This window comes from Falco cherrug, chromosome 18 (genome assembly GCF_023634085.1).
Source record: "Falco cherrug isolate bFalChe1 chromosome 18, bFalChe1.pri, whole genome shotgun sequence".
Taxonomy (NCBI): Eukaryota; Metazoa; Chordata; class Aves; order Falconiformes; family Falconidae; genus Falco; species Falco cherrug.
The window spans coordinates 3343957-3371908 of NC_073714.1; the positions used below are offsets into that span (position 1 = coordinate 3343957).

A 27952-nucleotide genomic window follows, 5' to 3' on the forward strand; every position below is an offset into this window, starting at 1 on the left:
CGCAGGGGCTGCTTGCACAAGCCAGCCCCCCCACTGGTGTGCTGACAGCTCCCCAGGACCCTCTGCCCCAAACCTGGGGGGGGACATAGCAGGGGTGATGATGGTTCCACAGCCATCAATCATCCCCACAGCTGGAGGGGCCCAGGCACAGCCCTGCCCTGCACACCCCAGGGATGCTGAGCCCCAGGGATGGGGGTGGAAGGGGATCCCTGAGCCGGGGGGTACCATGCTTGTGGTTATTGGGGGGCTGCGAACTGTGTTTTGGGCTGAATTCCTGGCCCAGGAGGTGAGAAGGCAGCGGGGGGGGTGGGGCGTGGTCTAATTTGGGTTATTAGCTCTGAATCAGGCCCTCACCCTCCTGCAGGTGGGGGGGTGGGTACCCTGCTGCTCTCCATCATGCCTTTCCCGTGGGGCCTGGTACCCCCTCCCTTGCCCTGATGGGGAAACTGAGGCACAAGCATGGAGGCAATTGCTTTTTGTACTAAACCCCTTATCCCTTGTCCTGCCCACCCCACCCCCTATCCCCCCACCCAGGGCACCCCACAGTGGTGTTTTACCCCCCCAAGGCATTACCCCAGCTCCCTGCTGGGGTATTTATAAGGCACTTAGCACCTCCCTGGCTGAGCAAATGGAGTGTGGCGGGGTGCACAGCCTCCCCCTCCTGATGGGGTATTGATACCCGATGGGGCTAGGAGCGGGCAGGGGGAAGGAGGGAGCTGCTGGTGGGTGAGTGGGGGGGGGGCTGTGACATGACCCCAGAGTCCCCCAGCACTAAACCAGCTGGTTAAAACCCCCTGTGGCACTTTCCTTTGCGTGATGCGTGGACCAGGTGAAAGGAGGGTGACAAAAAGCATCCTCCATGCCAGCACATCCCTCCCTGAGGCCTGGCGTGGCTTTCTCCACAGCAGGTACCACTCCTGGTACCATCACCATGCCCCGTAGTGTCACCCCCTCCATCTCCTGTGCCCTGGCATCCTCCTCGTGGGGTGAGGCGGGGGGCTTTGCAACCCCCAGGGATGGGGACACCCTGAGCAGCTGAGCCTCCCCCCCCCTTGCCTTCCCCGTCCCCTCCTCCTGCCCTGGCCCCTGCTAGGGCTGATCCTCCTTCCCTCCGCAGTCCCTGCTGTCTCCCAGGAGAGGTCCGGCCCCTCTTTGCACAGGCTCTCCCCCACCTTTAAAGGCTGCTGCTTGGTCCGTCGCCCACCCGCCTCCCATCCCCAGGCCGACACCGGGAGGGTGCTGCCGGCTCGATGGAGCGGGGGGCTGCAGATGCTGCCCTTGGTGGTGGGCAGCCCTGCCCTGCCTGCAGCCGCCTTTCCCGCTAGCTGCTGCTGGAGGGAGATGCAAAACTAGCCCAAGGACTGGAGGCTGATGGGGTGGGGGCGCAGGGGACAGGATGGATCTGGATGCCCCCAAGGCGTAGGACACTCGGTCCCCAGGGTGGGAGGAAGAGGAGAAGAGGAGCTGACCCCCGCTGCCTCCCCCATGCTCCGTCGCCGCCGCTGCTCTGCAGGCGTTGGCATCACACGTGGGCTCGCCAGCGCGGCGGCAACCTGGGGTTCACCCACTTTTTCCCTCGCCCACCCCAAGCGCAGGGATCACCCGAGGAAGGAGGGGACGGGCTGCTCCGTGGCTTTCCCTGCCCCGGCGGGGATGTGCCGGCGGTGAGGGAGGGCAGGTTTGCAGCCAGCCCTTGCGCGGTGCCTTCGTTTGATGCCGCTGTCTGGGGGGCTTCGAGGAGCGCCATGCAGCCCATCAGCCTGCAGAACCTCTCCATGTAAGCCCTGCGCGCCGCTTGTTGCAATTCTTTGCAACCCGGGTTTATCAGTAGTTTATTCTTGGTGCCGTTAGACACGGCTATTCCTCGGGGTGCGGGGGGGCGAAGAGAAAACAACTAACCCCGAACAAAACACTCCGGTTTTTTCCCTTTCTCTTTTGTCTTCTGCTGCAGATGTTTCCAGCTCCTGATGTTCTCCTGTCAGACCCAGGTAGGTGGATGTATTTTACTAACCCCGTGGCACATCTGGCTGCGCCGCTGAGCCGGGCTGGGTGAAGGCACCCGCTCTGCCATCCGCTGAGCCATAACCATTTGCTTCAGGGGATGCCCTTTGCTCTGGCGGGGGGCTTTCCCGGGGGCCGAGGGGGTGCATGCCTGCCCCAGGTGGTACCCAGCTCTGGGGAGGGGAAGGATGCTGCCAAGGTGCCCGTGGGGTTGTGTCCGCACCGGAGCTGGCTGTGCCCATCAGCACTGGCCTTGGGGGCTGCGATGGGGAGGTGCGTCCTCCTCGGACCCCCCCACCCCAGTTTCCCAGCTCCTCGGAGGGCCTGGGCAAGGTCAGGGGGAAGCCCTCCCGAGCCAGGCGATACATTTCTTGCAGCCTGGCTCGGGGTGGGATGTGCAGAGTCCGTCAGCCTTGAGCTGTCGGCGATGGGTGCTGCCCTCGCTCGCGCCAAGGCCGGCTGCCGAGGGGGTTAACGGGGCAGAGCAGGTTCTGGTCCCCCCACCAGGGTGGTGTGAGGTTCAACACCCCCCTCCCCTCTCCCCCAACCCTCTCAGGCTGCATCGTTCCTTTTTGTGCGCTTTAGAAAGACAGCGGCTATTAAAATGCACTGTTCCATATCAGCACCCTCTGCTCCAGAGCCCGAACAAAACCTCCGTAGCTGCCGGCCCCAGCAGCCTTAATACGTGCTCGGGACCTTTCTTCTTCCCCCCCCCCCCCCCTTTTTTTTTTCTTTTTCCCAAGGTAAATGCTTTTATTTCTTTGAAAATGAGAGGGGAAGGGAACCGCCTTTGATGGAGAGGGGCCGCCCCCCCAGCCCACCTCCTTGGCCAGCCCCAAAGGCTTTAAAGTAGATCCTGGCAGGAAATGAGTCCCCAGGCGCACACAAAGGTGGTGGGGGGCAGCAGTGCCCCCCCACCATCCCGCTGCTCCCCCCTGCAAGAGCAGGCAGGGCCGGGTCCCCCCGTGCCAGGCTTTGCACCCAGCGGTGATGCTGCAGTCCAGGGGATGCAGGGAGGCAGGTCCTGGGTGATGCCAGCACCCCAAACTGGGCAACCAGACCACAAATACTCCCCAGGTGCCCCCCCCCCCCCCCCCCCGCCGAGCATGTCCCCTGCCCACAGCCCTTTCTGAGCTGGTTTTGGGGCTGGGGCCGGTGTCCCCTGGGTGGCTCAGCTGGCTGCGGTGCTGCCCGGAGCCCCGCTTCCCGTTTCCACCAGGGATTAAACCAAGTTTTCTCTTAGACGCATCTTGAGAGGAGCTGGCTGGAGTCCGGTGCGGTGACGGGGGCTGACCCCCAGCACTAATCCCCCCTCCCCAGCTCATCTGCAGTAATTAGATGCTCTTTGCCATACAATAACCCTTGTTTGTTTGTGTTGCCCCGTTAGCATAAGCCAGGGAGCTCTTTCGGGTCTGCGAAGTGTTTATTCCCCCGGCCCCAGGGGTGTGTGCTGGGGTGGACCAGGAGGGGACAGCTCTGCTCCTGGGACACCCAGCCCGGCTTTAGGTGGGTCTCACTCCCCCAGGAGGGACCCAGTGGGTTTTTCACAAGATCAGCTCTTGCATCCCAGCCTGTCCCAGTACCTGCCTGGGAGCAGGGGATGCTACTGAGTGTCCAGCTGGCCCCGGGGCATGGCCAGGAGCAGCAGCAAGACCCCGCTCCCGGGGGAAGGGTCGCTGTGCCTGGAGGAGAGCATCCTTCCCTGCGAGACCCTGCATCCTCAGGTGAGGGATGAAAAGCAAAGTCTCTGCCTCTCCCTGCCTGCTGTGCCAGTCGCTCTGTGGTCCAAAGCATCTGCTCGGTGCCTTCATTGCTGCTGAAAGGGGACCAGCTTGGCTGGTGATGGCTGGGAGCCCTCCCTCGCCCGCAGACGGGGTGGCGGGTGGATCTCGGTGCCCCTCCCCGGGGCCAACCCCAGCCCTCCTGCCCCGCCGGGCTCCCCGCTCCATCCCCTTGCCATCGGCTGTCCAAAACAAATTGATTTTATTTTTCCCTTTGTAAACAAAGGGGGAGAATCAACCGTCTCCTAATTTTAACCAGTACGTGAGGGACCAGGGCGCCATGACCGACCAGCTGAGCCGACGGCAGATCAGGGAGTACCAGCTCTACAGCCGGACCAGTGGCAAGCACGTCCAGGTGAACGGCAAACGGATCACCGCCACCGCCGAGGACGGCAACAAGTTTGGTAAGGGGCTGGCGGCTCCACGGGAGGGTCCATCTGCGGCCCGGGACAGCACGCTGATGGAAGGGCTGGAAATGTTTCTTCCCACAGGATTTTTGCAGGGGGAAAGGGGGCGTGGGGAGGTTTTAATTGCCCCAGCTGGTTGGTTTTTATACCCCCAAATCCCCCGGATAATTCCTGTGAGGGCACGGCTCCAAACCAGCCAGCCCTGACCTCAAAACTTCCAAAAATCATGCATTTCTTTGGCAGCCTGCAGCACTTAAGCCCTATATTTAGGGCTTTTGCTTTCTAATCTCTTCCCGCCGTGAGACAGGCAACTTTTCCTGGAGGAGAATCACCCGAGCCCAGCATCAGCCTCTTAAAATACCGACATGTGGCGGGCACCATGGGCAGCCCGCTGGGACAGAGCCCACTTGGGCCACAGCACCTTTTCCCTGGGGGGGTTTGCTGGGGAGTTCCAGCCTCGACGCCACGCTGATGGGCATCACAGCCCCACAAAGGCCAAGCTGGCATTCCCAGCATCTAAAAGCTTCGGGAAAGGCTTTTCAAAGCCCGGTGACCGGCGAGGCTGATTCACCACCTTTCCAGGTCTTTCCCTGAACTCTCCCTGCCGGCTCGAGCGCGGGACCCGCCGAGGTCATTGGTTTCAGTGTCAGCTTCCAACCTTTGCAGCCACCGCTGTGTTGTAGAGAAACAATGAGGACGAGGATAATTAACCCGCCGGGTGCTGGACTTGGTCTAGCCCTGGAGAACCCATTGAATCGCCGACAATGCGGATGTGCCGAGGCGGGCGGGGGGAGGAAGGGGCCGTTGCTCTCTCCGGCGCCTTCATCAAACACCCGGTTTGACTCTGCTGGGTTTTAACAAAAGCCCTTTAGCATCATGGCTGGGGAGCATCCCCCGGCAAGGGCTGCCCTGCCCCGGCTGCAGGGGCTCGCCATCCTCCTGGCCCCACCGGTGATGGGCAGGGAGGTGAGATGGCATCAGCGAGAAGGGGACGGGGTGGTTTGGGCACGGGTAGCTGGTTGGGGGGTGCCATGGCCCCCATGGGACACTTTCCCCTTGCTCCCTCACAGCCAAGCTCATCGTGGAGACGGACACCTTTGGGAGCCGCGTCCGCATCAAGGGGGCCGAGAGCGAGAAGTACATCTGCATGAGCAAGCGGGGCAAGCTCATCGGGAAAGTGAGTCCCGAGCCCCCCGCGCTCACCCTCTGCATGTCCCCCATCCCCAGGGCTCAGCCCGGACACTGTGCTGAGCAGCTGGAGCCAGGATGCTCAGCCAGGCTGGTCCCCGTGTCCCCAGTCACAGTGGCAGGGGGGTGGCAACACCCCTTGGGTCCCATCCCCACGCCTCCAGCCCCATCCCTGCGGGCGCTAAGGACCCCTCTCCTCCTCCCGCAGCCCAACGGCAAGAGCAAGGATTGCATCTTCACGGAGATCGTGCTGGAGAACAACTACACGGCTTTCCAGAACGCCCGCTACGAGGGGTGGTACATGGCCTTCACCCGCAAAGGCCGGCCCCGCAAAGCCTCTCGCAGCCGCCAGAACCAGCGGGAAGCCCACTTCATCAAGCGCCTGTACCGCGGGCAGCTGCCCTTCCCCAACAACGCCGAGCGGCAGAAGCAGTTCGAGTTCGTGGGCTCGTCCTCGCCCACCCGCCGCACCCGCCGCACCCGCGCCCCTCGCCCACGCACATAACGCCCGGCAGCCCCCGGACTCGCCCCCCGCCAGGTTCTGCCCTCCTCATCCTCGCAGCCTTTGGCCTTGCCAGACTCTGCCCCTTCTCCCGGCACACTCCAGCACTGTTTCTTCCCCACTTTTCTAAAGATGCTCTATTTTTATACTCCTCTTGGGCACCGCAAATGGGTTGGGAAGTGCACGCTTTGGGCATGGTCACTGGTGTCTATAACCCCACGCTGGGCTCCCTTCATCCTCGGAGCATCCCATGGGACCCACACTCACCATCCAGTGCCTTTGACCACTCCCCTCGGAGACTTGTCCCCATGCCCCTGAGATCTAGGACCCCCCTGGACATGTTCCCATCCCCCACAGGCCCAAATCTCAGGGCCAGGGATGGATGGGACCGGCCAGGAGTCTGCGGGATGTCTGCGCCAGAGCAGGATGCAGAGCCCACCCCTGCGAGGGATGGCGTGGCACTGCCAGTAGCCAGGTGATGGAGAGCATGGGGTGTCAGTCTGTCTGTCCCTCTGTCTGTGCAGCTCTGGAGGGGAGGTGGGGGTGCCCAGGCATGCAGACCCCAGGGCCAGCACTTGTATCCCCGTGACCATGGGGTCTCTCTTATTTATTAGAGGGGAAGATCTGTGCCTCTCCTGGTGGTGCCGGTGGTGTGGGGGCATGCGTGGGTGCTCACCAGGCTCTGCTGGCCAAAGAGAAACTGTCTTTTAGGTTATTTTTATTTTTCGATTGGTTGTTTGTGTGTTTTTATGAGTTCTGCTGTTTCCTTTACGAGTCACTTTTAGGCCTAAACAGTTAGACTTTGGAGTTTATTTGTGTAAAGGAGGAAACCCCGAGGCAAATAAAAGCGAGTGTCTAGACTGATGGGGCCTGGGGGAGTTTTCCTTCCCATTCTGAGGCTTTGCCACAGGCTCTGTGTCTGCTGGGGTGGGGATATAGGGTACCTCTTGGTACAGGGTACCCCAAGCTGCCTGGGGTGCAAGCACCCAGTGCTCAGGGACAGATGTTGCATGGCAGGAGGATGAAGGTGGCCACCAAAGGGGACTCCCTGTGTCCCCCATCCCTGTCTGTAACCCCCAGTTTGTGTCCTAGGAGCATCTGCTGCATCCTGGTGAACAGGGCATCACCCCCAGTGTGGTACCCACAGCATCACCCCCAGTGTAGTACCCGCTGCTCCCCTTGCTGAGGGCCACCAGCTCACCCACCCGATGACAGCCACCAGTAGGGCTGTCCCACCTGGCCCTGAGCTCGGTGCCCCCAGCCCGTGCCGTCCCACCCTCCCCGTAATTGCTTTCCCCTCTGACAAAGCCCTGGGAGGTGGCAGGGAGGATGTAATCCCTTAACCAGGGCTCACCCAGCCCCTACAAAGCCCCGCCAGCATAATGCAATGGGGGGAGCACAGCTGGGGGGGGGCAGTGGGGAGAAAATTATAACAGTTTGAGTTAAATGAAGCTTTAAAGCAGAAGAGAAATGCAACACCCAGCAATTACGGCCGAACAATGCGCCCGGCGCTGCCTGCCCAGGTGTGGCAGGCGGGATTTAGCCGAGCGGCCGGGGTAATTTTTTTTTCCCCTCCCGTTTCCTTCAGCCCCACAGCCCCAGCTCCTTGTTTCCACAGGAATCCGAGACATTCTTGAAAGGAGAGGGCTTTGAGAAAGGGGCCGACTGGGTCCGGACCCTCCCTACCCCCGCCGCCCCCTCCCCAATTTAGCCAAAGCTTCAAAGGTAGAGGAGTTCCCTTTGTGTAATCTCTGCTTTAATTTTTCCCCATCCCTTTCCCCCCTCCCCGCTTCTCTTCTCCTTCCCAAGCCCTTCCTCTCTTTTCTTTCAGGGTTTTCCCCTTCCTCCCCTCTCTTTCTTCTCGACCTCCCGGGATAGAAAGGGCTCAGAAGGGTGAGTCCTTTTTAATTATGGCCGGGGAAGAAAAAAAAAAACCTCACACTGCTTCTTTCTTGTTTTTTGAGGTGAGACCTGGGGCGGGGGGCGGAGGTGGGGACCGGAATGTCCTCTGTGCAGAAAGTGCACTGGAGGGTGTCTCACCCAGCCTTTCCCAAGGCTTTGCTTTCCCGCAGGCTGGGGATGCTTGGGGGGCCAGGGATGCTCGGGGGGCTTAGGATGCAAGGGGGGGGCTGTGAGGGCAGCTCCCCAGAGCAACCACCTCGCTGCAGAAGTGATGGGTGCCAGCTCCCTGCCCCACTGCTATCCCCAGCCGAGTGGTGCTTGTACCCAATAGGTCCCAGCCCTGACAGCGCTCCAGTGATCTGGACTGGGAACATCACTGGGGAGGCAGGGGCTGGTGTCCTGGGGGAGGTGGGCTACATCCAGGCCAGCCCTCGCAGGGCTGCTGCCACCAGGCTTCTCCAGACCAAGGTCCCCTGCAGACCCCTCAGCCCTGCGGTGGGGCAGCAGGGGCAATTTGGGGTCAGGCAGCTGCCTCACAGAGGGGTGCAGGGGCTGTGTGTCCCCCCAGGGCTGCGGGAAGACTCCTCAGCCCTGTCCCACAGGGTGGTGAGGCTGAAGGATGCTCCTGCACATCCTCCATCACTCAGTGAGGCTGAAGGAGGCTCCTGCACATCCTCCATCGGTTGGTGAGGCTGAAGGAGGTTCCTGCACATTCTCCATCGGTCGGTGAGGCTGAAGGAGGCTCCTGCACATCCTCCATCACTCAGTGAGGCTGAAGGAGGCTCCTGCACATCCTCCATCGCTCGGCTCCAGCCGGTTGCGGCTGGAGGCGGTCGCTGTAGCAACGTGCCGTGCGGCGCAGGGGAGGAGATGCTCGGCACAGGCATGGCTCCCGGCGGACAGGCGGACCTGCCTGCGGTGGGCCATGGGCTCCCTTGAAGGTAGGGCCCTGCTACTCTCTACCCCCACGCCCCAGCCCCCCAGCAGCCCGACTGGCAGCTGCCTGGGTTTGGAGGGCATCGCTGGGATGAGGGGTGACCCTGTGGGGCTGGTGGGCACACGGGGGGCTCTGGCGAGCGTGGCGGGGTTTGGCTGTCGGTGGGTGAGAGCAAGGGTGCGAGATCCTGGTGCAGGATACGTGCGTTTCCAAACTCCTCCCTCCCTCCAGGCACCCACGGGTGCTGGGCTGGTGGTGCGGGGGGCTGAGCCTGCAGCGGGTACCAGGGCCGGTTCAAGCACCCGAGAAGCCCCGGGCGCAGGTGGCAGCTGCTGAGCAGCCGCTGCAGTTGTATCTTCATGCTTGAGAAACTGGGTTAGCGTGGGGGAGGCAGCCACAGTCTCGATTATTCATGGGCACGGCCCCGGGGGGTGGCTGTCGGCTGGGCTGGGGCCGGTGAAGCCCCCTCAGTGGGGAGGGGGGGCACGGTGGCATCTCAGAGCTGAGGCCGTGATGCTCTTGGTCCAATGAGCCAGGCTGGTGCTGGCACTGAAGGGCGTGTGCACACATCCCTCTGGGCGTGCATCCCCCCAGATATGTATCCTTCTGGACATGCCTCCCCTCAGATGTGCGTCTCTGGGTGTGCATCCCCCCCAGATGTGCTTCCCTCTGGACATGCCTCCCCTCAGACGTGCGTCTCTGGGTGTGCATCCCCCCCAGATGTGAATCCCTCTGGACATGTTTCCCGTTGGATGCACATCCCTGGGCGTGCATCCCCCCCAGATGAGCATCCCTGGGCGTGCATCCCCCCCAGATATACATCTCTGGGCATGCATCCCTGGATGTGCATCTAGGGGATCCAGAGGCCCTTGCTTCCGCCAGGAGGGAAACTGAGGCAGCAAACAGCATCGAGCGCAGCGTCGGGGAGAGGACCCAGAAACAGAGCTGCTGTCACCAGGCAGCTCTCTCCCACACAGAGCCCAGAATAAACGCCAGCTCCCGGCGCTGCGGCACAAACAGAGCCCCGCCACCCCTGGGGAGGGTCCGGCCATGGCACCAGTCCCGTGCCAGTCGCCTGGGTTCTTAGCCAGGCTTGCGTGCCGAGGGGCTCTGGGGGTACAGGAGTGGCCGCAGGCTCCCAACCCAGCCCTGGGCACCCATCCAGCCCCACTGCTGAGCCCCAGGGGCTCTGCCCGAGGGCTGGGGCTGGACCGTGGCCCCCGGGGACCTGGGGGACTTGGGATGTGAGGGGCAGCAGCTCTCCCTGGCAGGGCCCAGGGGCAGGGCAGCGTCTCCAGGGGTCATGGCTTAAATTTTTAGCAGATGCTCAACAGCCCCCAGGGCTTCGCTGGGCTCCTTTGGCCCCGGAGTTGGAAATCTCTGCTGTTTCCCCTCCCACGGTAGCCCCTCAGAGCACCCCCAAACCCAGACTGGGGGTTGAGCTGGACAGGAGGTGCCATCCTCACCCACCACCCACTGTACCACAGCCCAGCCTACACACCATGGGGTGCTCAGCACCCCTGCTCAGCACCGTGGGGCTCGGAGGTGCCAAAACCCCAGCTGGGGAGGGGGAGCAAGGGATGCCGTCCCCGTCTGCATCCCCTGTTTGCAGCGGGAGGCTGGAGGAGGGGGTACTGGGGACCCTCAGCACCAGCCAGGATATTTCTGGTAGCCGGGCAGGCCGGGTTTATTTATGTTTTCCTCCCTCTTTGTGCCGGGGAAGCAGTAGGAGCGGGAGCGAGCAGCCGGCGGGAGCGAATACTGCTTCGTCATGATGCCGGCTAATTCTCCTCTTGTTCGGAAAGGGACTGAGCCAGCAGCAGAGGTGGGGAGAGGCGAGCGGCACCCACCCACCTACCCACCTACCCACGCACCCACCCGCGCACACCCACCCACCCACGCACACCCTACCCAGCACCCAGCATGGGTTATCGGTGCGGCGGGCGGCACAGCCAGGGTGCTGGGGCTGGGAGATAGGCTCCCACGCCCGGCTGTCACGCTCTCGGATGCGCGCCGCAGCGCGCCCGCGGTGGCTCGGCCGCAGCCAGGGCAGCTGGCCCGCCAGCCCACGAGGTCATTTGGTAGCCAGGCAAGCAGAGGAGGCCAGGGGTATCCCCCCCCCCGCCTGCCAGCTCCCCAAGGCTGGAGGTATGCGGTGTCCCCATCCCTAGGTGAGTGGCCGTGGTGGCTCGGTGGGGACCGGGGAGGGAGGTGGCTGTGGGTGGGGGGCCACGCAGCTTGGGGGGGTCTGGGTGGGCCGGTTCGTCGGGGTTGGCATCGGCCGCCCTTTGCTTTCCCGTTGTCTTTCCGTGCTGCAGCTCCCCCTCCCCTGGCTCTGTGTAGCTCCCATTCCTGGGGGTGGGGGGTGGGGTGGGGGGGCTGGGGACAGCCCCACATCTTGTCCTTCATTTTCTGTGGGGGCTATGGCCGTGCCCCCTCCCCATGCTTGGCACTGCAAAGCCAGCTGCCCTTGCTGGGGGGCCGCGGGGACAGGAAGGGCGGTGACCCAAGGTGGGGACGTGGGGACATGGGCTCTATTGCTAACGGGGGTACTCCCCCCCACCCCCCACCCCCCGCGTGGCTCCCACCCACATCCCCTCTGCAGCAGCACAGTGCTCCCAGCACCCCACTTCACCCCACACAGCCCCCCCGGCACCCCCCCCCAGCAGGGCTCGGCTGCTGCCGGCAGGGCATGGACATCCCCTGTCCCCCTTCCCTGGGGACATTGCATGGTAGCCCAAGGCAGGAGATCCGTGCAGCCCAGCCGTTCCTAGCCCCACTTGTGGAGTGAGTTTGTGGGGTCTCAGCGTTGTTGCTGGGGGGGCGGGACACGGGACACCTCCATCGCACGCCCCCCGGGTGCAAACTGTGAAGGGGGGTGATGCTCCCTGTGTGGTGTGGTGGGGCCACGTGGTCAGGGTCTGGCCATGGGCATAGGATTTTGGAGAGCCCCCCCTCCTTCTGTCCTCATCTAGCCCCACTGGCAAGGCACTGAGGGGCCAAACTCCCATCCCTCCACTGCCATAGAGCATCGGGGGGGCTAGCTTGGGGGGTGGAAAGGGGGGTACAAAGCCTGGCCCCCCAGTTCTTGGCCATGGATGGACCCACCTCCTGGGGGGGCAGCTCCTGGCCGTGGGCGTGCATGGCCGGTGGTCAGGCAGGGCTAAGCCCAGCCTCTCCCAGGAAGACCTGGGCCACCAGCTGCCACCTCGGCCCCAGCAAGCCCCCGGCCACGTCCCACTGCCCAGCGTCCTGCCAGGTGGGTGCCTCGCTGCGGTGGCCCCACACACAGCACCGGGGCACATGGGGACCCACCACCCCAGGGTGTTCAGTGCAGGGCATCCCGCGGGGCAGTGCCTGGGGCTGGGGGCTCCTCGGGGGCTGGGGGCATCACCAGACCCATGTTGGGAGCCCTGGAGGGACGTGGCCTCCGCACACACCCCCGGCGGGTCCCTCCCGTCCCCTCCGCGTGCGGGATGAGCAGGCTAATCCCATTTTAATCCCAGATTATGTACCACGTGAACCACTGCCCGAAGCAGGCTGCGGTGTGGCCATCGATGCAGGGGGGCCAGGGATGGACCCCTCCCCACCCAGGAGCTTTAGGGCAAGTGCCATGCATCCTCACTCTGCACTTATTGGGGGGCTCAGAGCCTCTTGGCAGGGCTGGGGGCCAGGAGAGCAGCTGGGGTGGATGGGGGACCCCAGCAGCCAGAGGGGCTGGGAATGCCCCTTCATCTCCATCCCCTCCTGGACGGGGCGGACAGAATGCTGCTATCCTTCCCCAGCCAGGGAAACTGAGGCACAGAGCAGTCCTGTGTCCGTGGGAAGGGAGATGGGCAGGGTGCATCCTCTGCCCCAAGGGATGGAAAAATCCCAGGGGCCAGGCGCTGGCAGCTGGTGGCTTTTAAGGCCACCGAGGTGTCCCTTGGTGGAGCCGTGCTGGGCAGGGTGCAATGGCACGGAAGCAATGGGCTGTCAATAGCCAAAGGGTTGCTCCCCTCTGCCGGGTGATGCTCTGGCGCAGAGAGAAAGGGCGAAAAACAGGACAAAGAAGGAACCGGACACCTGTGAGACGCAGGTTGGGGACCCACGTGCTCCCCGCCAGCTCGGCCCCGCTGCGATCGAGTTGCCACTGGGGCCCCGTGTGTGGCGGTGCCTCGGTTTCCCCCGGCAAGGCGAGGAGGATGCTCGGTGCCTCTCCTGTGCTGTGTTTGTTTGGGGTTTGCAGTGGGAGGAGGAGGAGGCCAGGGCTGGGCTGGGAAGCACTGGATGCTGTTCCCAGGGCTGGCGGGAACCGTCTGCTCTGGGAACTTGTGACCCCGCCGTGTGTGCCCTCCCCTGCTGCTGGCGGGGAGCCGGGGCAGCTCCGGGAGCAGCAGGGGGCCCGTGCCCAGCACGATGGCAAGGGCAAGGCAGGCAGTGAGGAGGAGGAGGAGGGAGAGGGGAGGAAGGCTGGGGGTTCCCTGCCCAGCTCCCCCCCTCCTCCCCGCGGCGAGGGGGCTCATGCAGCCTGGCCCCTGGCCCAGGTGCCGGGTGCTGATGGCTTTGGCGGCTGCGAAATGTCAAATCCGGATTTCCTCGGGGTGGGGAGGAGGGAACTGGCCTCTTCCCGCTGCAGCGGCAGCCCTCCCCACAGCCCCCCCGGGATGTGCTACACGGGGGGGGGGCCAACACCCCTGCAGCGCTGCGAGCCCCCGTCAGCACGTGGTCGGTCTGTCTGTCCGTCCATCCCTCCCTCCATCACTCTTCCCGTAAATCCCTGCCCAGCGCCTTTCTCTCCCCGCTCCGTTGAAGCGCCGTGAGTACCCGCAACACCACCCCGGGAGGGGGGCATGGCGTTACCCCCCCTCGCCCTGCTCCCCCTCGCCCTCCTGGCCAGGAAATTCCCAAACACGTGCCGGGCCGGTCTTATCTGGGTGAGCAAGGGAGCATGTGGGGGACCTGCTGGGGAGATTGGAGGTTGCCATGGGGAGAGAGGCTGCCATCGGGGCGGTGGCTCCCTGTCTGCGTCTGATAAGTGTCCCTGTGTCGAGGGGACTGGTGGGGGCACAGTACCCGAGCTGGTTGTGCAGCCCCGGCACCCCTCGCCAGCCCTTTGGCTCCGTCACGGCGTCTCTCCGCACCCCTGGCTCGGGCTTGTTTTTCCTTCCCCGCCAGCATCCGCATCCACCCGTCCCTGCACCCCCCCTCCCGCCAGCCTCTGCCGCTTCCTCTGCCTCCCGCTATTTGCTATCTCATCCATCTGCTCGCTGCCACCGCCACCGTGTCCCCACCGCCTGCCCCCGGCCCACCCATGCCCCCCGGCGCCATGGGGTGCGAGCCGGAGGCGGGGGGCTGCCCTGGCTCTGCTGCTGGAAAGTGTGAGCTCATGGGTTTGTGGGGCAGCCGCCACTCGCCCGGACAATGCCGCCTTGTACTGCGCTCGGTGCTGAGCCCAGGGTGCCCATCCTGCCAGCACCCAGTCCTGCAGACCCTCAGGAGGGCTGGGAGGGAGCAGGTTGGCCACCCCCCAAGTGCCAAAGCTGGGGGTTATTGGCGGCAGGGTGGTCTCAAAGGAGGGATGATGCCTGCATGGAGCAGCTCACGCCCTGAGCCTCCAGCGGAGCCTCCTCGTCCCAGATCGACCCTCCAAGGGGTGAGCCAAGGGTGGTACCTCGTGCCGGGCTGGCTGCTGGCAGCTGGAGGATGCTTCGGGCTTTGTCAGATCTGGTCCTTCTCCATCCCTGCATCCCACAGGGATGGGCTCCGCATCCATGCTGAGAGCTGTGAAACTTGGGGACAGTGGGGCTGGGGGACCCCAGAGGCAGTGGCATCTCCCCAGCCCTGCACAGGCTGCTGGAGAGGGGGGGGTGGGGGGTGCTTTAAGCCTGGAAGGCTCCACGTTGCTGTTGCTGTTGTTGCCTGGATTGTACGAGGTTTTCCTCATGCCCTTCCCTCTGAAAGGAGAAGTTTTGAGGAGAATGGGGAATTTTCCCCTTTGTGTGTGGCATTGTGGGTTTAAAGCACAGGGAGGGCTCAGGCCCGGGGGCTGTGGGGCAGGGGCTGAGCACAGCACGCTTGTCCCGCTGCTGCTGGAGCCTTCTCGAGGCCGCTGGCTGCCGGTGGACAAAGGGCTTCATTACCTCTGCTCCGCTTGCCAGCGCTCGTCAGCAGCCGCCGGGCAGCGGGGCCGGCAGCCGGCACGGGCAGAGGCGGCACGCAGCGGGGCAGGGTGCTGCGGGCACCGGGGCCGTGCAGGGACAGGGGGAGAACCAGGCTGATCTTCGCACCGTTGTCATCCTACAAGCCACTGTCACCTCGCTCATCTCCATTGCAGAGGCAGCACCCGAGCCCCAGCCCGGCGTTAGTGCCCAGAGGGATGTGGAGCCACAGAGGCAGCGGTGAGTGGGGGTCCGGCATGCCCCAGCACCTCTCCCGTGACCCGAGGCAGACCTGGAGCTGTTCAGCCACCCCAGGGACGGTGGCATCCCCTGGCAAGCCTGTCCTGCTGCCAGCCCATCAATATTTAACGGCGGGGCCATGCAAGCCTCCTGTCCCATTAGGGTCCGGTGCATGGGGGGCTGCTGGGCTCAGCCCTGTGGGCAGGAGGGTGATGGGGAGCTGGGCTCTGCCCAGCCCCGCTGCCCTCGGGCACCTTGGGGTGCTCCCATGCCCACCCTGGTGGTGCCCCCAAACCCCCGCTCTCCCCATGCAGGACCCTGTGACTGACACAGCCCCTCCAGCCCACAGCTGAATGGAAAGACTGCAGAAGGTAAGGGGGGCTGTGGGCAGGGTGCTGGGGGCTGTGGGCAGGGTGCTGGGTGCCGTGGGCAGGGTGCGGGGACCATTCAGGCAGGGGGTAGCCCTGCACCTAGGGAAGGCACACAGGGGCTGGTGGTCAAGGGCAGGGGCTGGTGGCCAAGGACATAGGCAGAGTCACCCTGGGATGCTGCCAGCAGGGCCCTGCCTTCATCCTCATCCTCCTCCTCCTCCCAGCCCAGCCTGGCAGCACCATCTAGTGGCAACGTGTCCTGGCCAAGCCACTGTCACCTCCCAGCTGTCCCCTGCCCTGAACCACAACCCTGGAGCAAAGGAGACCCCAGCACCCATCCAGAAATACCCCAGCCCCCAGGACGTTTTGCCTGGCTGCACTGAGGTCCATGGGGCACAGGCGTGTCCCCGGGCCCCCCTGCCGTGCCCCGGGGTCCCGACCATGACCCCGAGCCCCTTCCTGGGCTGGCCATGCCGAGGATGAGGTTTGCTAAAATCTCTTCTTTTCCTTCCAGCAACCACTGACCTCCCCTGGGAGCGTCTGTTCCTCCCGCGGTTCCAGCGTCCCCGGATCGCCGTCCAGCATTGTGGTGAGGGGCCACTCACGTCTCCCCACCACATCCCTCCGTCCATGGGGTCACCTCCCCGAGCCCTCTCCATCACCCTGGTGCGGCCACGGAGGATGCCAGCCCTGGGAAAGCCCTGTTTCCCAATGTTCCCTTTCTGCACCCAAAACTGAAGGTGTTTTTCCTTCCTTCCAGGCCAAAATGGACAATGAGGTTCTGGGCTACAAGGACCTGGCCGCCATCCCCAAGGACAAAGCGATCCTGGACATCGAGCGCCCTGACTTGATGATCTACGAGCCCCATTTCACCTACTCGCTCATGGAGCATGTGGAGCTACCCCGGAGCCGAGAGGTGAGGGCACGCCGGGGCTGACTGCATCCCCCGGGTGTTTTGGGGGGGGGGCAGTGGAGGAGAAGCCCCCCCGGACAGAGGGGTCCCAGAGGGCAGGTGTGGAGTTGCTGGAATAAATTGCTTCTTGCCTTCTGCAGCGTTCCCTGTCTCCCAAATCCATCTCTCCTCCTCCATCTCCGGAGGTGAGTACCGGCACCACTTGGGATGTGCGCAGGGGCTCCAAGGAGGAGGGGGTGATGCCAAGTTGTTGGGGTCTTGCTGCTCACCGGCCCCGCTTGCCTGCAGGTCATCCGGGAGTGGCTGGAGAGCCGGACCCCCGGCAGCGCCCCGCAGCCCACCTCTCGCCAGGGCAGCAGCTCGGCTCGCAGCAGCGTGCAGCACTTCCACCGACCCGGTAAGCTCCCCCGGCACCGTGACTCCTCCAGCACTACCTGACCCTGAGCCCCAGCACAGCCCCCCCCCAGCCCCACCATGGGGGTCCGGGCAGGGCGTCTGGGTGAGCCCATTTCCAGGGCTGTGATCTGCCTATTCCCAGCTCCCAAGCTTCTTTTTCCTTGCAGAGACCGACACGACGGAGCTCAACATATACAAGAAGCCTCCAATCTACAGGCAGAAAGGTAAGGGGGGTGTCTGTCCCACGGGACAGGGCACCCCAGAATGCTCTCTCACCCCCCGGTATCCCACAGAGCACCATTCCAGCGCCCACCACGGGAAGCATCTCATAGAGGACTTGATTATCGAATCCTCCAAGTTCCCAGCGGCGCAGCCCCCAGACCCCAACCAGCCCGCCAAGATCGAGACCGACTACTGGCCGTGCCCCCCCTCTCTGGCCGTCGTGGGTAGGTGGGAAACAGGGGCAGGCGAGGGGGTGGGCTGCACCAGGGGGGTTATTCCCCTCCCCAAGACCCCGTGGGAGTGATGGAGATGGATATAATGTCCCCTCTTTCCCCCCAGAGACGGAGTGGAGGAAGCGGATGGCCTCTAAGAGAGGGGAGGAAGAGGAGGAGGACCTGACGGAGGAGATGAAGAACCTGCGGGAGCTCCAGAGGCAGGAGCTGAGCAAGGTGAGGGGGAGAGCAGGCAGGCAGGACCCTGTGAGGGGCTGGGGATGTGCTGACTCTGTGACCCCCACCCGTGCCCCATCACCCCTAGGTCACCTCCAACCTTGGGAAGCTGATCCTAAAGGAGGAGATGGAGAAATCTCTCCCCATCCGGAGAAAAACACGCTCGCTGCCAGACCGGACACCCTTCCACACATGTATGTGGGATGCTCTTCCTGCATCCCATCCCATTCCTTCCCCACCTGGTGGCTCTGTCTGCCTGCACCTCTGCCAGCCCTGCCTGCGCTTCTGACCGTGTCTCTCTTTTGTAGCCCTGCACATGGGGAGCTACAAGAGCTCCTCGCTGCCCGCCTCTGGCAGGAGCACCCTCACCCGGGTGAGTGGGCAGGCAGCCACCCCCCTGCTGCCACACGGCCTCAGATGGGGTCTGGGGGTGGCACCGCTCTGATGCTGTCCCCTGTCCCCTTGCAGCTGCAGTCGGCAGAGTTCAGCTCGGCAGGCAGTGAGAAGGGCAGTCCGGGTGAGCATCAGCCCATGGCGTGGGGATCACCCTGGGGATGGGGGATGCGGGGGTGTCCTGGGGGATGTGGGGATGTCCCAGGGGACATGGGGGTGTCCCTAGGGATGGGGGATGCTGGGGCAAGCCTGGGCTCAGCAGAGGCTGGGAAACCACCTCTCCGGGGCTTGTCATCACCTTGGGGAGTATTGGGGGGGGACGACAGGGGGCGGGACACGGACGGACACAGAGCAGGGGGTCCCCAGGGCTGAGTTCTGCTCCCCTCTCTTTTCCAGGCCTCCAGGTAAGCGCTCGTCTGGCTGCCAGCGCGGAGACCCAGTGAGAGGGTGATGTATGCCGGGGTGGGGGGGGACACGGACGGACACCGGGGCCCCCTCTGTGATGGGTCCAGGTGGGGAGGGTGGGTGTGCTGGTCCCCAGGCTGGAGCCCATCACCTTGGCTTCAGCTCGAGTGGGAGAGGGCGGCCCTTTGGGGAGGTGGGGGTCGTGGCTGATGTCAGCCTTTTTCCCCTCAGAATGGCCAGCGTGGGCGCATGGACAGAGGCAATTCCCTGCCCAGCATGCTGGAGCAAAAGGTGAGAGGGGCCTGGGGCTTGGGCAGGGCTGGCAGGGGGCTGTGGAGGGGGTCTCACAGCCTCCCCCCCCCCCTCCCACCTTGCAGATCTACCCCTACGAAATGCTGATGGTGACGAACCGAGGCCGTGTGAAGCTGCCGCCCGGCGTGGACAGGACCAGGCTGGAGGTAGGGGCTGAACCGGGGTTGGGTGGGGGGGTGCGGAGGGGGGAACCCGGCACCCCATCACCCTCCTTTCCCACCCCCACCCCCCACAGCGGCACCTCTCCCCTGAGGATTTCCTGCGGGTCTTTGAGATGCCCCCCGAGGAGTTCAGCAAGCTGGCCCTCTGGAAGCGCAACGAGCTGAAGAAGAAAGCCTTCCTCTTCTGAGCCCACCTCGGCCCCGAGCTCAGTCCGTGTCGCGCCGTGTAACCGCTTTAGGGCTCTCAGCCGGTTTTTACTAGGATCCCCCCCCTCCCCTCTCCCCCAGCCCACCCACCACCCCCACCCCACCCCGGCTCTTCCCTCCCCACCTCACTCCTCCTGCGGGAAGAGGGCTGGAGGGCTGGAACCTGCCTCCGCCACCCGGGGTGATGGGGCTTGGGGAGGACCCTGCCCTGGAGCAGGCACGGTTCAGCCAGGAGGGGAGGTGTGGGGGGCGTCTCTGTGCTGAGTGCCCCCCCCTCTCCCCCTGGGCATGCTGGCAGGGGCAGTGCCTGGCTCTGCTTTTGGCCGGCCAGGAGCATGCCAGCTCCGGTGCATGGGCAGCGGGGGGGCTTCCCTCTTCCCTGGGGGTCAGCTGCCACCGTCCCCCTCACCTGCGGTGCCCCTCTGCCCCCCGGGTGCCCCTCTGCCCCCCACGCCTTCACCCTGACACTTGGGAAGAGCCCGGGGGCCGACTCACTGCCAGACTGATGTGCTCCAGGCAAAGGCATCCCACCTTGCCCCCCTTCAGCCCCCCTTTTAACACCCCCCCGGGTCCCTCCTGCGCCGTAAGGACACGTACACTGCCAAAACCTGCCTGGCACCGGGCTGGCGGCGGGCAGGGCTGGGATGCTGGCGAGATGGAGCACTGCGGGATGGGGCAGGGGGTGGCAGAGCATGGGCCGGGAGGGGCGGGGGGGGGCGGGGGGAGCTGGGGGCAGCTCCTGCTGCATTTCTAACTGCAGAAGGGGGATGCAGCAGAGCAAAGGGGTGATGAACAAGGGCACCGCGGCCCTGGGGGTCTGGGCAGCGCTGCCTGGCCCCCCGCGGCCGTGCAGGCAGGGCTCGGCACCAGGCAGCCCCTTCCCTTCTCCCACCTCTCCCGTCCCCTCTTCGGGCACGCGTTTTGGGCAGGACCCCTCTGCCCCTGCACCCCCGGCCCCCCACGCTCCTCGGTTTCTGTTTCCAGCCACTTTTCCAGCCGCTAGACCTTGTTGGGATGTAAAGAATGTAATTTATCGGGAAACCACTGGCCCATACTTGCCTTTCACTGCTACTCTACGAACGACATATCTATAAATATATATATAAATATGGGTTGTTTTCTGACTGGACTACAGTGATTCACTTTCTCTGTTTTGTTAGAGTTTATTTGATTTGCTGGTGTCGGAGAATCCGCGTGAGAGTGATTTTTTGCTTACAATTAAAGGTGAAATGGCTTTATCCAGCCTGGCTCTGCCGCTTTGCTTTCCCCGCCAGCATCCCCCCCCCCTCCCGCCCCTCCCCGCAGCCCCCACGTCCCTGCAGATGGCGATGGTGCTCCGAGGAGGATGTGGAGCCCTTCCCCGCCTCCCCCCCGCCCCGGCCGGGCTGTGCTGGGGGCCCGCAGGGCGTGTGCGAGCCGAGCCGAGCCGAGCCGAGCCGGGCCAGCGCTGCCCCGGTCCCGGTGCTGGTCCCGGTCCCGGTCCCGGTCCCGCCGCGATGTGAGCGCGCCCGCACCATGGCCCGGCAGAGAGGTACGGGGGGTGCAAAGGGGTTGCGAGGCGGTGGGACGGGGGGGGGTGCAAGCCTGCCAAGGGTTGGAAGAGGGGACACATGGTGTGAGGGTGCCCCCGGGGGTGCGGAAAGGAAAAAGGGGTGCGTGGGAAGGAGGGGAGCGTGCAGCAAGGGGGAGAGAGGGGGGCTGGGGCGGTGGGGCTGCGGGATGGGTGCTGGGGAGGGAAGGGGTGCAGCGGGGAAAGTGTGGGGGGGGGGGCTCGGGGTGCCAGGGCAGGGGTGCCTGGGTACCCCTGAACGCAGTGGGGTGCTGATGCATGGTGCCGTGGCAGGGCGCAGGGTGGCAGGGCTCCTGCCAGCACCCGTCCTGGGGTAATTTGGGGGTGCAGCGGCTGTGGGGGGAGCGCCTCCGCCCTTGGGCCGTGGCCCGGAGCCTCCCCGCATGACGGGTCACGCTGCGGCCAGGAGCAGCTCCGGGCTCGGGGCGGCCTCCAGCCTCCTCTGAGTCATCCCAGGCTGGGCGAGAGCCGCCCCCAGTGCCGGAGGGGGGCCTTGGGGTGCCCCCAGCCGCTGCACCCCCCCTGCACCCGACAGGCAGCAGGGCTGAGCTCGGGCACCTCTTGCCCCTCGTTGCATGAAGAAAAATGCAGGTGGGACAGAGGTGCCAGCCCCGAATCCGAGTGGTGGCATCAGCCGGGACCATGCGCTCCCATGGCATCGCTTGGGCAGCCTCTCCCTCCTCTTCCTCCTTGGAGGGTGAGGATGCCATCGGCTGGGCCGCATCCCGCAGGAGCATGGCGCTTTGCTAGGAGCTGGTTGTGTGTTTGGGGGGCGTTTTCCTCCCGCCCTGGAGACTGAGGCAGCTGTTTTTCATCTGGGCAGCCTTCCCTTGGCCCTGGCATGGGCAGCTGGCGTGGCCTCACCGGCGAGGGCAGCCCCTGCCTGTTCCATACCGGGCTGCGGGCACGGCCGGGCACAGCTCCCCTGCCCCACCGAGGGCACCGGGGCTAGGGGGGCTAGCTGGGGGGAGGGCATGGGGGGAGGCTGCGGCAGGGGCCAAGGGAGCGAGTGGACAGAGATGTCATTGCCGAGGAATTCAGCCTGGGCGGAGGAGAGGAGAAAGGGAGGGAGAGGAAGAGCCAGGCACACCGGGCACGGGGGACAGTCCTCGTCCCCCTCCGCGGTCATACTCTGCCCACAGGGTCCCTTCAGCCAGCCCCTGCCCCAGCACCCCCCACCAGTCCCCCAAGGAGCTGGTCCCCTCCTTCCCGTCCTCAGTTTCCAGGGAAATCCAGATGTTCGGGCCCAGCTCCGGCATTGCTCAGCCTCACTGCCCTGCCAGATGTTTCCTCTCCTCCCGGGCAGGGGTGTGTGCTCCCCAGCTGGGGACACCAGAGAGGGGGACAGTGCTCTCCCCCGTGCCAGCACCTCCGCAGGGGCTTCTCCCATGGCCCCGGTAACACACGTGGGACCGGTGGGCTCCTTCCCCCTGCCTGCCGTCTTCTCCCCTGGGGCTGCTGCTGTCTTTGGGGGTGCATCACACCCCCCACCAGCCCGGAGCGCTGTGGGATGCAGGGATGTGGCAGGGCTTGGGGATGCTGGGGTCACCAGGGGCATTGCGGGGGGTCGCTGGGGCAGCATCCCAGCCGGCTGTGGCTTCACTGGGATTGTCCCTCTTCCAGTTGGGGAATGGCAGGGGGGCAGTGAGGAGGGAGGCTGGGAGCAGTGGTATGGTGTGGGGGGAGCCGGCGTGGCCCTGCGCCAGGAGGCAGTGGGTTTCCACAGTGGGTCTGCAACATTTTATCCCAGCTGGGAGCAGGGAGCAGAGCCCAGAGCAGCCAGCGATGCAAACCACTTCCAGATGCACGGCAGGAAGGAGCTGGGGGGTGGTGGGCAGCAACCCGGGGGGGGGGGGCGGTGGTTGGAGGGCATCTTCCTGCTCTCACGGTGGCAGCTGGAGGAGCCCAGGGGGAGGGGGCTCTGTGGGAGCAGGGCAAAGGGCCAGGCGGGGTGTGTGTGTCATCCTGCTCTGCCCCATGCTCCTCCAGCCTGGGAAGCACTTGCATGGACCCAGAGCTGATGGGGCCGCCAGCATGCGGGGCTGGAGGGACCCTCTCCCCATGCCTGTAGCCCTCCAGGCCTCCCCCACCTCAGGGGGGCCGTGGGGTGAAGGCAGTGCTGTCCCGTCCCACTGCACAGGGTGCAGGACGCCCGTCCTCCCCGGCCAGGGCAAGGAGGCACAAAGCAGCTCCTTGTCCCGCTCCATCCCTCCTTCCCGGCATGGCAGGGCCGGGGTCCCTGGCTGGCGTTGAGCCCTGACCCTGCTGCCTGCCCTCAGAGCGGGCAGAGGGTGAATGCTCAGCATTTCTGGCGTGCCCAGAGCAGCCTTCATCCGCTGCTTCCATGTGCCATGCCTCCTCCTCCTCCGTGGCACAGAGGAGTGGCACGTTGGGCTGCCCGGCGCAGCCCCCAGCCATGGCTCCCCTTGCCCAGCCGGGAACAAACCCGCTCTGTGAGCACACACAGAGGAGCCTTCAGCGGCACAGGTCCCCGTCCCCCCTCCTCATCCTCCCCCGTCCCCCCGGGCCCGTCAATAGCGGGATTGTGCGGAGCCGGGGCAGGTGCCGGGAGCGGGGGGCGCAGCCAGAGGCACAGGGCACGTAACCCCCACGTCTGCTCGGCATCGGGGAGCCCCTGCCAGCCCTGCTCAGTGCGGTGGGCAGGGGGTGGGCATCCCTGCTCGGACCCTCCTCTGGTGGGGTCTCATGGCATGTCCCTGTCCTCTACAGACCTGGACAAGCTGCTGTCGGACCTGCGGTCCTTCCTGCTCATCCTGGACAGGGAAAGCCTCAGCACCGCAGCTCGAGCCAAGAAGAAATCAGTGGCTGATCTCCTCTCCCGGCTGCAGACTCCCCCATGTGAGCGTGGGTCTGTGGGTGGGGGAACACGGGGGACCCCCGGTGAGTGCCGGGTGGGCAGCAGGGATGGGGCCAGGAGCGGGGCTGTGACTGGGCACTCCCCCCGCAGCAGAGGATGCAGAGTACATGATCATGCGCTGCCTCTCGCCTTCCCCGGGGACCCCACAGGGCCGGGCCAGCCCGGGTGAGTCGCACGCTCTGACCCCCACCCCATCCCCGCTGGTGGCTCCCCGCACCCCATCCCCGCTGGCGGCTCGTCGTGCGTGGCCGGGGATGCCCGGCTCCTTGCTGATCCGGCACACTGCTGCCAGTCCTGCTTTCCCCCCCAGGAACCAGGACAGTGGATGCAACGGGAGGGAGAACCTGTGAGTGCCGTCCGGCCAGCACCCTGAGCCCGCATGGAGGGGTAAGGGTGGGCAGCGGAGGGGTGGGGGGCTTGGGCAGCAGCACACAGGATGGGAGAGGGGCAGCCGGTGCGCAGCCTGGCGCTGCAGCCTGGCTCACACAGAGGTCTGGACAGGCTGGGGGCGTTCCTGTGCCACCTGCCCACTCCAGGCAGAGCCCCCCAGCAGTCCCTCAGGGACCTGCCAAGTTCAACCCAGGGGGCAGCACCTTCCGAGCACCCTTCCTCTCCCCAGAGCAAGGTGCCGGGTGTCTCCCCACCCCCACCAGCCGACGACTCCTATGAAGACGCCGAACCCCTCGGCCCCGGCAGATGCACTGGCTCTGGTGAGCACCCCACCGCATCCCCCTCCCCAGCACCCATCTGCAACCCAGCACCCTGATGCCACCCTGGCTCTCAGGCGGTGCCGACACTGACAGCAGCCACTATGAGTCGTACGGCGAGGATGAGGATGGCATAACAGACCGTGCCCACTACCTGCACCGGCTGCCGGGGGGCAGCCCCCATGCCGAGCCCTCCGGCCTCCCTGAGGCGCAGCTCTGCGGCTTCCTCTGGAGGAAGCGCTGGCTGGGGCAGTGGGCAAAGCAGCTCTTCATCGTCCGGGAGCACGTGCTGCTGGTGAGTGGCCGGAGGAGGATGGATAGAGGGTGGGAGAGGGTCCCTGAGCTCTGCTGACCCCACCGTGCCTCCACAGTGCTTCAGGTGTGCCGCCGACCTGCAGCCGGTACTGGAGCTGGACCTGCGGGGCTGCCGCGTCACCTACAAAGCCAAGCGGGGCAAGAAGATGCCGCACGCCCTGAAAGTGATGGGGACGGCGGGCGAGGTGCTGGTCATTGGCTTCCAGAGCCAGCAGCAGGCTGAGGACTGGAGGAAGGTTTGGAGGTGTTGCAGCCTGGCAGAGCTCTGCGTGGGCAGGAGGGAGGGATGGGCAGGGAGAAACGGGCACAGCCCTGCTGGGGTGCTCCTGAGGTGGCTGGGGATGGCCCTGTCTGTCCCCAGCTCCTTTCCCATCCTGGGGGGTGCCTGGAGCCCTGTTAGATGGGGGAGTGGGAGCCCGGGGCTGCAGTGCTCCCCTCTTCCTTGGCAGGTGATCGAAGAGGTCAGCAGCGATGCCCCGAGCGGGCTGGCAGCCATCAGCATCCCAGCATTGCCCTCCTCAAGGCTCGGCAGGGTGAGCCTCTTGTCCTCCCCTGGGAAACCCAGGCACGGGAAAGGGGCTACCGGGGTCTGGAGAGAACTCCCTGTCCCACTGTCCCTGTTGGGTGATGCTGGGGGAGTTGCATTACCATGGGGTGGGGGTCAGGGTGCAGGGGGCTTAAAACCTGCAGGGGACGGGGCTCTCTGGATCTCCATTCTCAGGCTTCCGGGTCCCAGCTCAGCAAGGAGGAGGAGGAGGAGGATCGCTCTCGGCAGAGCCCTGCCCGCAGCCCCCGGCATGGAGAGGATGCTAAAGGAGGTGCGGTGCGTGGGGACCGGGCGAGGAGGGGTCCCTGCCCCCACTGTGCCACTGCTGATGGGGGGATGCACCCACAGGTTTCCTGGCGGTGCGGCTGCGCGGGCGGTGGCAGCGGCTGTGGTGCGCGGTGCGGCAGGGAGCCCTACGCATGTTCCCCGAGGCCGGTGGCACCCAGCACCCTGTCTGCTCTCTGCGGCTGGACGGCTGCGAGGTGTCCCCAGGGGCAGCCGCCGGCTCCCCCCAACGCCTCCGCATCCGCATCGCCCAGCGGGGCCGGGAGCTCGCCTTGCTGCAGGTGAGCGACCACCACAGCACCCCCATGCCCCCCGCATCCCACGCTGGGGGGGACCCGCTGAGCCTGGGACACTCTGCCCCATGCCAGACCCGTTCAGATGAGGAGAGGGAAGCTTGGCTGAAGACCCTGCGGGCCAGGGGAGGAGGGGAGCTGGCCGGCGACAGCCCTCGCACCGAGACCCCCAAGCTGGGTGATGCCAGCAGCTGCCCTGCTGCGGGGTAAGGAGACAGTGGCCAGGGCATGGCCGGCCCCAGCCCTCCCGCTGTACGGGGGGTCATGGGCAGTAATGAGACATCCCTTCTGCTTGCAGTGGGCTGCTGCTGCGCCGTGTCCCAACCCCCAACACCTACATGGATGACCCCTTTGGGCAGCTCCCACCAGCCGAGGCCCCCAAGCACCTCGGCTCCAATATGGAGCGGCTGCAGCAGCTGGTAATCTCCATTGATGCACCTTGGCCCCCTGCCACGTGAGCCCCAGGGCGAGGGTGACAGGTTCCCCCTGTCTGCTTGCCCATGGGCTTCTCCTTGCTTTCCTTCCACAGCAGCAGAGCTTGGACCGACCAGTGCAAGGGCAGCGCAAGAGGCCCGTGTCTGCGCTGCCCATCACCGGTGCCTGCAGCAGCGCCCTGCCCTCGCAAGCAGGTGAGCAGGGGCTGCACGCTCCCTCCAGGGGAGCAGCGGGGTCCCCCTGTGCCCCACGTGCTGGGATGGAGGCCACGAGTACAGTGTTGGGCTGTGATTCTTCCTGAGCATCCTTCCTTTGCCCTTCCTCCCCAGCATCAGCGGCAGCTCTCCGGGACAGGGCTGCCAGCCCACAGCGGGCAAAGGTGAGCCCCGAGGTCCGGAGCAGGGATCTCTCCCGGTCCCAGCGCACCCTGACGCTGCCTGAGAAGAAAGGGGCTCGGGATGGACTGGATATCCTCATCGGTAGGAGCGCAGAGGGGCTCTGCCCCCATCCTCGGGTATGCCTGGCCCTTGCCTGAGCAGCCGGCAGGGTAGAGGGATGCCTGGGCTTGGCAGTGCTCCTGCTGTCCTTGCAGGAAAGAAAGCCTTCCCCAAGCTGGAGGAGAAGGTGGGGCAGCTGGAGAGAGCCTGCCGCATGAAGGGCAGGCTGAAAGCCGGCTCCGAGATGAACCTGCTGGCCATCGGCAAGTCGCTGAAGGGCCACATCGCCGCCACCGCCAGCTCGGCTGGCTCCGAGGTGGGGGGCACCAGGGACGGACACCGGGGGTGCGTGCAGGGAGCGTGAAGAATTCGGAAGGGCAGGCATCACCCTTCCTCCGCTTCTTTTTTCCAGCAGGGCTCGTTCCTTACGCCGCTGTTGAAGCGCACCGCGTCGGCGAGGAGCGCTCTGAAGCCATCTCCCACCCCGGTCATCATCGAGAAGGGAAATGTGCTGCAGAAGAGAAAGGTACCGGCCGGGAGCTGCGTGGGGTGGGCAGAGGTGAGGTGAGCCGGGTACCACAGATGGTGCTGGGACATGACGATGGCTGAGCACCCATCCTGGCCACTCCGCAGGAATGGGAGATGAAGTCTGCAATGTGACCAGGGCTGCAGCACCCGCCCCGCAGACGGTACCCGCCGGACTGGGCAGAATGTAGGGCTGCACGTGGACCGTGCAGGACCAGCCTGGTATTTGTTTTTTAACCATCAATATCAACACTACAACTACACACATCTATTTTTTTTATACATATATATATATACACACACATATCAGCTCTCCGGCTGTGGGTTTCTAGTTTCTCCAGCACGAGGGTTGGAGGGTGGCGAGCCCCTCGCAGGCTCGCTGCCTTCTTGCCCATCACAGCCCCTTAGTTTTGGGGCGCAGAATTCCCAGGTGCAACCTCATGAGCTGCTGGCTCTGTCCCTGGTGTGGGTCCGGTTGAAATGATGCACCGGCAGCATCCCAGCCCCCCCCCCCCCAGGGGCACCCACCAGGGTGGGTGCAGATACACCCCAACAGGGGGGACAGGCAGTGTGGTGGGGGCTGCTTGGGGCAGCTAATTGCACCTTCCCTGGAGTCGACGGGACCCGGGCTGGGCCCTGGGCTGCTTTCCAGCAGCTGTGCTCGTCATGGCTTGTTTTTAATTGTAGAATTTTTTTTTTTTTTTAAGGATTAAAAAAAAAGAATAATAAATCATAAAACGTGGCTTCTGCTAGGTTGTGGTGCGGGAAGAGGTGAGCTGGGGAGGGGGCTGTCCTTGTCCTGGGGCCTGGTGTGCACAGGGGGCTGGCTCCATCCCAGGGCATGGTATGTATGGGGGGCTATCCCCATCCCGGTGCATGGGGGGCTGTCCCCGTCCCGGTGCAAGGTGTGCACGGGGGGCTATCCCCATCCCGGTGCACCGGGGGCTATCCCCATCCCGGTGCATGGGGGGCTGTCCCCATCCCGGTGCAAGGTGTGCACGGGGGGCTATCCCCATCCCGGTGCATGGGGGGC

At 65.0% G+C, this 27952-nt stretch overlaps 3 protein-coding genes across 16 annotated transcripts; all 3 read left to right on the forward strand.

The window, feature by feature from the left end:
* The first annotated feature begins 1952 nt into the window (after window positions 1-1952).
* FGF17 (fibroblast growth factor 17) lies at window positions 1953-5882 on the forward strand. 2 transcript variants are annotated; one of them, XM_027803694.2, is made up of 4 exons: window positions 1953-1988; window positions 4009-4186; window positions 5260-5366; window positions 5586-5882. In XM_027803694.2, the coding sequence occupies exons 1-4, from the start codon at window positions 1968-1970 to the stop codon at window positions 5880-5882; spliced, it is 603 nt and encodes a 200-aa protein (XP_027659495.1). In that variant the 5' UTR covers window positions 1953-1967. The 2 variants fall into 2 exon arrangements, with proteins under 2 accessions (XP_027659495.1, XP_027659496.1); XM_027803695.1 differs by having other exon boundaries at window positions 1959-1988; window positions 4042-4186.
* A 2788-nt stretch (window positions 5883-8670) lies between these two features.
* Window positions 8671-20169, forward strand: DMTN (dematin actin binding protein). 5 transcript variants are annotated; one of them, XM_055696254.1, is made up of 17 exons: window positions 10644-10889; window positions 15035-15098; window positions 15413-15469; window positions 15984-16058; window positions 16230-16385; window positions 16523-16567; window positions 16671-16779; window positions 16946-17002; window positions 17072-17224; window positions 17340-17449; window positions 17538-17643; window positions 17758-17822; window positions 17918-17966; window positions 18239-18246; window positions 18479-18538; window positions 18625-18705; window positions 18795-20169. In XM_055696254.1, the coding sequence occupies exons 3-17, from the start codon at window positions 15452-15454 to the stop codon at window positions 18906-18908; spliced, it is 1206 nt and encodes a 401-aa protein (XP_055552229.1). In that variant the 5' UTR covers window positions 10644-10889; window positions 15035-15098; window positions 15413-15451; the 3' UTR covers window positions 18909-20169. The 5 variants fall into 5 exon arrangements, with proteins under 5 accessions (XP_055552226.1, XP_055552229.1, XP_055552225.1 ...); XM_055696252.1 differs by lacking the exon at window positions 18239-18246 and adding an exon at window positions 15694-15853 and having other exon boundaries at window positions 10645-10889; XM_055696251.1 differs by lacking the exons at window positions 10644-10889; window positions 18239-18246 and adding an exon at window positions 8671-8722.
* Window positions 20170-20243: 74 nt separating this feature from the next.
* Window positions 20244-27757, forward strand: LOC106631092 (actin filament-associated protein 1-like). 9 transcript variants are annotated; one of them, XM_055696242.1, is made up of 17 exons: window positions 20244-20458; window positions 23228-23356; window positions 23466-23540; window positions 23686-23762; window positions 23995-24085; window positions 24160-24377; window positions 24454-24633; window positions 24847-24930; window positions 25119-25215; window positions 25293-25510; window positions 25598-25728; window positions 25821-25941; window positions 26052-26151; window positions 26287-26436; window positions 26550-26710; window positions 26807-26920; window positions 27028-27182. In XM_055696242.1, the coding sequence occupies exons 1-17, from the start codon at window positions 20443-20445 to the stop codon at window positions 27052-27054; spliced, it is 1989 nt and encodes a 662-aa protein (XP_055552217.1). In that variant the 5' UTR covers window positions 20244-20442; the 3' UTR covers window positions 27055-27182. The 9 variants fall into 9 exon arrangements, 7 of the variants coding, with proteins under 7 accessions (XP_055552217.1, XP_014134559.3, XP_055552214.1 ...); XM_014279084.3 differs by lacking the exon at window positions 20244-20458 and adding an exon at window positions 20739-21194; XR_008729818.1 differs by lacking the exon at window positions 20244-20458 and adding an exon at window positions 27627-27757 and having other exon boundaries at window positions 22388-23356; window positions 27028-27141.
* Window positions 27758-27952: the final 195 nt, after the last annotated feature.